Consider the following 9,472-nt stretch of genomic DNA (forward strand, 5'->3'; position numbering starts at 1 on the left):
GGTTTTCTGAGAAAGGCACCTCCTTCCACGGCAGTGGGCAGGTTAGGGAGCCTGGGGCTGGCCAAGGGGTGACATGGGATTCTCTCTCCAGGAGCCTGGGCTGCACTGTGGTAGAGATGCTGACAGAGAAACCACCTTGGGCAGAGTATGAAGCCATGGCCGCCATTTTCAAGATTGCCACCCAGCCCACAAATCCTCAGCTGCCCTCCCACATCTCTGAGCACGGCCGGGACTTCCTGAGGCGTATTTTTGTGGAGGCTCGCCAGAGACCTTCGGCCGAGGAGCTGCTCACACACCACTTTGCACAGCTCGTGTACTGAGCTCTTAAGGCACGCTGCTGCCCGCCGCCCCTGCTGCACAGGCATGGGGCTGCTGTGGGGCTCAGGAAAGCTGCTGCTTCTCCCAGGCAAGGCTGTGGACCATGGAGCTCCAGTCCAACCAGCGTTTGTCTATGCCCCTTCCACTGCTGGGGCTCAGAGCCAGGGTGGGGTGGCTGCGGCCTCAAGGACTGGGAGCCCCCAGCCTGCCAGACCCGAGAGCTCCAGCATCCTAAGCTCAGTGTGGAGGGGAAGGGGCTAGGAACAGTGTGCAAAGCACTGAGGGCCTTACCCTCAGGGCTGTGTCCTGACACTGCAGTCGGCACCAGAGCCCCAAGGGTCTTGGGGCACAGGACAGACACAAGGGTCTGAATAGTGTTAACTTTCATGCAGAGTGTTATTTTGTTTCTCCTCCCCATGTCTGGAGACCACCAGGGCGTCTCTGGGCTGGATGAGCCCACCCAAGCCTGAGGTCACGCCCAGCATCCCACAGCCAATGGAAGGCAGAGGCCTGGGCTGTGCTCTCCCCAGAGCCCCCAGGCCAGCTTTGCCAGTCCCTGTCCTTTACCAAAGATGAATGAAGCAAATGTTTTGCTGCCTTATTCAGGGAAGGAGGAGCCCATCCTGCCTGCTCCCATGACCCTGCACCCCTCCCCGACCCCCAGCAGGGGCCTGAGATGTGGAACTCCCCCACTCGAGGTGGGGAGACCCAGTTTTGTCAATGCAATTGTCTCAGTTTTACAAGTTGGAGTCACTCTTATGCTGTACCCAGTTTCTAAACTGGAGACTTTGTGTGCCCTTGGGCTCTGAGTATCCCTGTTGTGGGCTTGGGCCTTTGGGCTGGATTGGAAAGAGCTGAAGGTAATGGCCTTTGTGTTCCTGACCTGGCACCTGTCTCCCCACTGGAGCAGAAAGGAAGATGGACAGCATGGTGAGGGCACCTGACCCCACTAGCCGCCCTGAGCCCTGGGCAGGCTCTTCTGGATAGCCAGGGAAGTTGTATCAGGTTGTCTGTGAGTTGTGACCCTGCTAGGCCAGAGCCCTCCCTGGTAGAAGGGAGAGTCCATATGATGTCACCAACTGTGTCCCAGACTACCATCTCTGTTCCTCCTTGGCCAGCCTTGCCCTCCCCCATGAGGTCTCAGCCCCTTTCCCTTCTTGGAGGAGGAATGGTAGCAGGGGTCAGGGAGCCAGTATCTCCAAGCAGCTTAGAGTTGGCCTTATTTACCTCAGCCTGGGCGCTGGTCCTTTCTTCCGGCCCCTCCCCTCCAAAATGTGCCTATTGCTAGAGCTCCTCCCTCCCAAAACCCAGTTCCTTGGGAGTTGTCATTAAAGGAACAACAACAACAACAACAACAAAGCCAGTGCCCAGGGATGGGTCTCTCCAGGGAGCTGGGGATTAGTGCCAGGCAGCTCATTGCCAGCCATGCCCACTTCCCCACGGGCACCAGAACAAGCCAAAGCCTTCGTTGTATGTTGACGATGCACTTTTATGAATGTAGTTTCTATCGCTGTTTTTAGCCTTTTCACATCATGTAATGTGAGGCCTTGTACTTGTTAATTTATATCTCAGATCATATTTGATGGTTTTTATATATATCAATTCTAGATTGTTACAGGTGATGGACGCCTCGAGAGAGAGAAGAGAAAATGAAAGCAGCTGGTTTTGCGGGAATGTGTGCTGCACGGTGCCAGTTGGGCCGAGGCCCCTCTGTTTCCATCCTTGTCCGTCAGGGGCCTGTCAGGCACCTCCAGCCCAGCCCTGTGAAGACAGTGAGCAATGTGCTCCTGTCGCCACCTCGGCCCTTGCCCAGGGTGGGGACTGGCCCCTCATCTTGACCAAAGCTGCCAGATGGCAGCTCGGCCTCTCCACGACCCCGTCCTGACGGCTGCAGCACTCTTCTTGGGCCCACATCCCTGTGCCCAGTCCCTGTGCCCCAAGAGGAAACAGAGCACAGTGCCCTTGCCGCAAGACGACTCTGTGTGTCCCAGCTTCAGGCTCTCACAGAGCCCCACGCCCCGGGGTCTTACCTCACAGGGAATGGGTTTTAAAAGTGAATTTACAAACAAGCCAACAAACGCTGCACTCCAAAAAAACAAAAGACCCTGACTTTTTTGTGCCAAAAACTGTGGACATGCTGGCTCAGCATCCTCAGGACCAAGCTGTTGCTTAATTTTAATTTATTGTCTTTATATTAATTAACCCAGATGACAAGCTGTGGGCCTAGGACAGCCTGGGCCCAAAGATTCTGAAAGGCAGCCCCCTAGCAGCCCCAGGCTTGCTGTGGGAAGGGCCATGCTGCCATTTGCTCATCATTCCATGGGCTATGCCGGCCTTGGCCAAACCTTCACGGAGAGGTCAAGGCTGGGGACGGTCCACACCCTGCCACCCTCCTGCCCCTCCCATGCCCCTCCCGTCCCCCTCACTCTGTGTCTGTGTCTGAATTGTGGATCGTGCAGAAGAACCTGCAGCCATAGTTATTTGACTATATCTCGACCGAGGGCTTGCAGTGCAAAGCCAGGCCAGTGTCGCGCATTACTTACAATAAAAGGGATCATTTATACCCAAGGGGTCCTGTGGAAATGCTTTTGGTTGAGGTGTGGAGTAGGTGTTTGCCTGGGGGGAGCCAGCTATGGTGCCCGACAACCAGCTTGGGTCCCTCAGCAGGAAATTTGACTCCAAGAGGGGTCCTAGGAGGGGATGACTTGACTGGTACCACTGTTAGCTCAGAGGTGGCTCCCCTCTTCCCCCCACTCCCAGGAGCTCTGCTGAGGGTGCTTCTATCGCAGCTGATTATCAAGGTGGTATACTACTGTCAGCCCCACCTGACCCAAGTGTCACCAGTGCTGGGTTCCCAGGACTTTTGTGGCCATCTAGTAGTCATCCCGCTGCAGGTACGTACTCCCCAGAGCCATATCCTTGCAGGGCAGAGTTCAGGTACCTCCAGGAGCCACCTCTCTGGCATCTCCCCCTGGTCTGCCTGCTGCTGGTGCTTAGCTCAGAGCCAGGAGAGACTGTCCTTGTCCCCACCTGAGACCTCCAGTGCAGAATTTGGGCCTGCTTTGCATGAGGCTATCAGCTCTCATGCTGAGGACCCAGTGCCACCTCTGCTGAGTGGTAGCTCTACTGCTTCGAGGGGCAGGGTCCACCCCCAACACAGCACAGTGGCCCATCTGCCACTGGAATTTGAGTCCCAGCTTCCTATCCTGTCCTATGGCCATGAGATCATTTAGGAACTTGAGTTGTATGGGGCGGTGGCAGCAAATCCCCCAGGAGTCAGCCCTCTTGTTCCATCAGTTCAGGTAGCCCACAGGCAGTTTGGGGGAAATCAGGACAGTTGGGTCTGAGACAGGACAACCCAGATTTCCTGCCTGTAATCTGCTGGGGGTGGGGTGGGTCTCAGTTCCTCCAAGCTTGCAGTATTCGCCCTACTGTAAACTGTTGTCCCTCAGAGAAGCACAGGAGCTGTTTCTCCTTGAACTACATGGGAGTGACCATGGCTGCCCCACTCCCCAGAGCTTGAAAAAGCAAGGGGAAGATAACAGATGGGGAAGGGCACAGAGAACCAGAAACCCTTTAACAGCACTTGCTGAATCTGCTGGTTTCCACCAGCCTTTGTTGATTTCTAGGGCAAAGGGGGTCTAGGCAAAGACAAGAAGGGTTCTGCCTTGCAATGATATACTTAAGTGCAGTGAGGCCGGCTCCACATCACCTGCTGATGGCCTGACCTCCTTCTTCTTCTTTTTTAATAGGCTACACACCCAATGTGGGGTTTGAACTCACAACCCTGAGATCAAGAGCCACATGCTCTACCAACTGAGCAAGCTAGGCACCCCAGCCTGACCTCAATTTTTCAACCGACGTGGAGTTTCAGTTTTAAAACCACTCTGGGTACGACAGCATGGAGACCTGGCTGTTGAAAAAGGAGCACCCCCTTTTTCTCAGGCTGGCTGGTATTTCCCTGACACCCATTTCTCAGCCCCCATCCCACCCCAATCAAGTCCAGGAGTGCTCTAGGCTGACCATGTCCCCTGTCACCTCTACATGACTAGTCTGCCTCTTTCCTGCCACAAAGCCCCCCATCAGGCCACATAATACAGAGTCAGGATCTGTTAAAACATGTTTAAAACAGGGTTGATCGCAACAGTCAGAACCGGCAGCAATAGGGGACAAGAGGAGGGGAGCATGGCCAATGCCAGCCCCCACCCAGCCAGTCTCTGTGGCTCTCAGCCTGGCAGTGCTTTAGCTTCCGCTTCTTTACTCCGGTGGTGCAAGATGGGTCCCCAGCCCCACTGGGCATGCCCTGCCTCGCCTGTGGGGCCGGGGCGGGGGGGGGGGGGTGGTGGTGGTGGAGGGCAGGGCTAATCAACTTCCCCCTCCACTCCCCCACAGGGCCTTGGTGGGCATTCTGTGAGGCCCAGCGAGGGCACACTGGCTCTCCTTCCTCCAGTCTCCATGGCTCAGGACCAGGCTAAGGGCAGAGGTAGATGGGGAGATGTGGGGGCCACAGAGGGCCCCAGGTGGCAGTGAGGGAGCTTGGGACCCTGAGGGGGGCATGCTGACTCCTTGCTGGAGAAAAGGCACCTAGATAGGGAAGCTGGGCTTGGGGACCTCCCAGGGGGCCATAGGGTGAAGTGGGGTAGGCTGAAAGAAGTAGGAAGCAGGGTGGTGAGAAACCCCCAATCCTGATTCCCAAACCACCACCACCCACCCCCAGGGAGAATGAAACAATCCTGGAGCTCTGCCCCCCCAACCCTCTGCCTGAGCAAGATGACCTTATCCCCCTCCCACCCTGCCCCCCAACCGGAGCCCAGGTCCAATCTCTTTCCCACCCTTCCCACTGCCCCACTCCAGGCCCTCTTCTATGGAGGGGGTGGACAGCAGAGGGGCCTCAGGCCGTCTTGGTGCCGGCGTCCACCTCCTTGTGGGCCCAGAGCTCCTTGTGCTGCTTCCGGCCAAAGCCCTCATCATAGTTGCCTTTGCTCTTAAACAGCTGCTGAAAGTGGGGCTTGCAGTAAAATTCCCCGTGCAGTGCCGCGTAGCTGCCCAGGCTGCAGAAGCAGAACAACTGTGGTCAGGTCAGGTGAGGGCTGGCGGGCGAGGGCAGGGGCAGGGCAAGGGCGCACCTCAGCTTGGTGTGACAGTGCTTGCAACAGAAGCAAGAGTTGTGGAAAATGAGCTTGTCCGCCACCAGGCGCTCCATAGGGTACACGGTCTTCTGGCAGGCGGCACAGCTCTCCTTCACCTGGGCCCGAAGGCTGAAGGACTGTCCCGGGGAGAGAGTCAGCTGGGGGCCTGACGCATGCCCATCCCCTTCTCCCCCAACACCCGGGTCTCAGGGCCCTACCTTGGAGCGCTGGACAGTGCTGCTGCCACCGCTGCCTTTGGCTTCCTATGGGAGAGGGCCAGTCAGGGCCAGGTCAGCGGAGGGATGCCCCAGATCATTGCTGGGGTCACCGGCCCAGATCCCAGGGGCATGGGGGCGGGGCAAAGGGTGGCAGGCAAACCCGCCGCCCTTCACCCCTTCACCCCCAGGCCAGACGCCTGCGGCGGCGGGGGTCTCCCACCCCGCTGATCACCTACATGAGAGGGGGTAGCCTGGGCAGCTCCTGCAGCCTGGTACATGGCTCGGTGGAGGTGATGGAGGCCCCAGGTAGAGACGCGGCACCCGCTGGGTTCTGCAAGGGGAAGTCGGTGGGTCGGGCCCCACAAGCCCTTCCCCAGCCTGCAGGGTGGGGTGGGAGTGTTTACAGGCAGGGGGCTGGGGGGCTGCGGTTGGGACTTTCCCTAAGTCATTTCCTGTTGCTCTGGGTCTTGCCACTTCCGCCCCCCACCCACCTCCCCCTTCGCCCGCCCGCCCCCCACGCTGCTCCCGGAGGGGCAGGGGGTCCCTGAGCTTAACCAGGTGTGGGGGAAGAACGGAGAGAGCCGGAGCGGCCCGGGGAGGGGGCACCGCGCAGCCGCCGTGAGCCGCCCGGGACCCCGCCTGGATGAGGGGAAGTCAGGGGCAGGCGGGCCAGGCGGGGCCTCGGTGAGAATCCGCTGGCCCCGCCTGACCCCGGCCCGACGCTGCTGAGGCCGCGGGCGCCCACCACTCGGCCGGCCCAGCCCCTGGACAGCGCTCCCCGGCCGTGCCGCCCGCCCCGCCCGAGCCGCCGCCCGCGCGCCCCGCTTCTCGGCTCCGGGGCCCGCGAGGACGGGACCGTAGACCCGGTACCCGTACCGCGGGCCCCGCCAGGGGGCTTCGGCCCCGTCCCCGCTTGGAAGCCCGCCCGGGAGGACGGCCGCTGGTCCCGGAGCCCCGGCCGAGAGCGACGAGCGCAGGCGCTGGGCGTCGGGACCCCCGCGGGCGGCGGCCCTCGCGCCTGCACCCCCACCTCGGCGCCCGGGTTCGTGAGGCGGATGCAGGCCCCCTCCCCGGCCCGTCCGCGGGTCTCACCGGGGCCCCGGCCTGGGCTGCGGGGCGGGGGTCGGTCTCCGGGGGGCGCCTCGGGTGCGAGGAGGGCGCGGGCGCGAGCTGCCGCCGCTGCCAGTGGTCCCCGTGCGGCCGCCGCCGCCACCGCCTTATCGCGGCACCGCCCCCGCCGGCCCCCGCCCCGCGCCCGCCCATTGGCTCCGCCGCGCCCGGAGCCGCCTCCGGGGCCCCCGCGCCGCCGCCGACCCCCTCTGCGCTTTGTCTTTCCCTCGCTCGCCGTCCCCTGCCTTTGTCTGCCCCCCGCCCCGACCCCGCGCTCCCGGCACTCGCACCATCCCCGCGGGCCCCGCGCTTTGCCCGCCGCCCCGTCGGTAGGTCCGCTCCCGACCGAGGCCGGGACTGGAGCCGGAGGGTACCGCACGCCTCCGGGCGCGGACGAGTTCAGGTTGAGACGCCGGGGGTCCCGGGACAAATGGCGCTCCCGGCGACGCCCCTGGGGCGAAAAAGGATAACCGGAGTGCCCTTGGGCCTTTAGGTGCCTCAGTTTCCCCCGGTTGGCCCTCGGGCCCGCCCGGATCTCCGTGGGCGCTGAGGTTTGACAGACCCCGCGGGGGCGGCCCGGTCCCGGCTCCCACGCCCCCGCCGGCCGCGGAGTCCTCCCGCCGCCAGGGGCCGCCCCCATACGGCCGCCCGAGGAAGGTGGCCGCGGCTGCTGGCACGCGGTCCAGCCACGCGAGGCTGCGAGGCCCGGCTGCCCCTGTGTCCTGTCACCTTGGGCCGCGGGCTCACCGAGTGCCAGTCTACACGAGAGGTCCAGCGGACCACCCCCACTCCCCAGCGCCTTCTCGCGCGACCCCATAGACAAGGTACCCGGGATCACCAAAGGCAGCAGCCCTCCAAGGCCCGCCGTCCTAAAACGTTTGTGGCCGGTTTTTGTGGCATTAGTCACCCCAGGTTCCTGCGGGCAGGCACTATTGCCTGCGAGAAATCAGGGGCTCCCCCCTTCAGGGAAGGAAATTTACATCCGTCAAACAAGCAAATCTCGGTGTCCCCTGACCCCATTTAACACAAGGGAGCGAGGCCTGAAGATGTGAAGAGCAGCAGGGCCGGTGCCAGAAGCCAGGCCCTCCAGCCCCTCTGGCCCAGCCGGCTGCAGTGCCTCCAGCACACAACACAGGTCCAAGGCACCCAGGAGGCAAGTGGCTGGCACCTGGTCGGGGTGGAGCCTCAGCTGTGCCCCACACGTGGGGCCCCGTCTTCTTGGACGACCTCTGCTGGGAGATCGGGGTCTAAACGGCCCCAGGGACTGCTGGGCTTTGCCTGATGTCTGGCTGGAAACTGTTTTCACCACACAGCCCTAAACATAGCTTGTTCCCACACTGTGGCAGGAATAGAACTGGTGGCTGCAGAGCGCAGCCCACACAAGCGTTAGGGAACAGAACAACTCAGCGCCTCCGTGCCTGGCAGGGGAGGGAGGGAGGCAGCAGGCTTCCCCAGCCACCCCGCTAGCTGTTCCCTTGGCTCCCTCAGGGCCCCCACACTGCAACTGGCTTTCCTCCCCAGCCTCCCACTTCTCCCTAGAGGAGATATATGTTTGGGTGGAGCTGTAGGCCCAGGACTCCCATGATGGTTTGTGTGTGTGTGTGTGTAACTTCAAAAATTGTGTTGTGTACATCTTTCCCGGCAGATGGCACAGAGGTCATCAAATTCTCAAAGGCGGCCGCCCTGCTGCACCAAGGTGCAGCAGGGAGCAGGCTGGGTGGACAGCAGACACCCAGCAGCAGCCTGGGCCCAGAGGTGGTAGGGTCTGCAGACAGCTACCACAGAAGCAGCAGGCAGCCTGGGCACTAAGGATGAGTGGAGAGCAAGGTGAAGAAAGCAGTTCAGAAGGAAAGAAAAACAGGCTGATAATGGTGTTGAGAAAAGGGAACTTGAGGTTTCAAGAAAAAAAAAAAAAAATGAGCTGGGCAAGAGGAAGGAGGAAGGCTGGAAATAAATGTGACCTGGCCTCCACCTCATAGTGGGGATGGCATCGTTCCCTTCACCTCAACTGCTGTAACTGCCCAAAGGAGGGGGGGGGTATTTTTCTTTTAAACTGGAGTTACAATTTCTGAGGGAAGGGAAAGTGAGAGCATTTGATGGTTCAAAGCAGCTTCAAGCAGGGAAGAGGGAGGGGCACTTCCTTCACCTGAAGTTTGAAGTGCCTGGGCTGGGGGGGGGGGGGGGGGGGCTCGCCAGGCCTGTGCTGCAGGCAGCACCATGGAGACCCAGGTCAGAGTCCCCCCACCCTTGCCGGCCAGCAGCCAGGATGACAGAGAGGGGACAGGTCTGGCTCTTAGGTTACCTGCTCTTTGGGTATTAGTTCCAGCGGTAAGGAGACACTGCCAAGTCATGTTACAAAACAAAACCCTCTACCTCGTTTCCTGCCAAAGGTAAGCCTCTTCTGCCTGGACTCCTAGCAGCCCAGAAGTGGTCCCACACATTGAAGGGCTGGTCTTTAGCACCTAGACCTTCCCAGCCCCAAAGTGGTTTGACGGCCACAGGCTAAAATGAATAGTCAGGTGATACATCTATTACGGGTTTTAAAAGAAACTGGCATGTTGTGAGGCTATCTAATGAAAGCGGTCATGGTTGGGCTTCCACGTGCACCCGTGGGACAACTCTTGGATGGCAGAATGTGGCACTGAAGGACTCCCATCTGAGCCTGTAAGGCCAGCACACAGCAATGCCACTCTCCAG

At 60.6% G+C, this 9,472-nt stretch overlaps 2 protein-coding genes across 5 annotated transcripts in view; one reads left to right on the plus strand and one right to left on the minus strand.

Annotated features, from left to right (window-relative positions):
- The window catches only part of MAP3K3 (mitogen-activated protein kinase kinase kinase 3), a 60,814-nt gene extending 57,933 nt beyond the window's left edge, over positions 1-2,881 (plus strand). The window contains exon 16 of the mRNA XM_047833421.1: positions 92-2,881. Coding sequence (XP_047689377.1) covers positions 92-320 — 229 coding nt within the window. The 3' untranslated portion in view covers positions 321-2,881. The remainder of the gene's footprint in view (positions 1-91) is intronic.
- A 1,539-nt stretch (positions 2,882-4,420) lies between these two features.
- On the minus strand, positions 4,421-8,575 carry LIMD2 (LIM domain containing 2). Of its 4 annotated transcripts, none has more exons than XM_047833422.1 (5): positions 6,758-6,910; positions 5,902-5,996; positions 5,666-5,710; positions 5,445-5,584; positions 4,421-5,369 (listed from the first exon to the last, which is right to left on the minus strand). In XM_047833422.1, the coding sequence occupies exons 2-5, from the start codon at positions 5,941-5,943 to the stop codon at positions 5,210-5,212; spliced, it is 387 nt and encodes a 128-aa protein (XP_047689378.1). In that variant the 5' UTR covers positions 5,944-5,996; positions 6,758-6,910; the 3' UTR covers positions 4,421-5,209. The 4 variants fall into 4 exon arrangements, with proteins under 4 accessions (XP_047689378.1, XP_047689380.1, XP_047689381.1 ...); XM_047833424.1 differs by having other exon boundaries at positions 6,696-6,808; XM_047833425.1 differs by lacking the exon at positions 6,758-6,910 and adding an exon at positions 6,542-6,680.
- Between the last annotated feature and the right edge of the window lie 897 nt (positions 8,576-9,472).

Source organism: Prionailurus viverrinus, chromosome E1, assembly GCF_022837055.1.
Source record: "Prionailurus viverrinus isolate Anna chromosome E1, UM_Priviv_1.0, whole genome shotgun sequence".
NCBI lineage: Eukaryota > Metazoa > Chordata > Mammalia > Carnivora > Felidae > Prionailurus > Prionailurus viverrinus.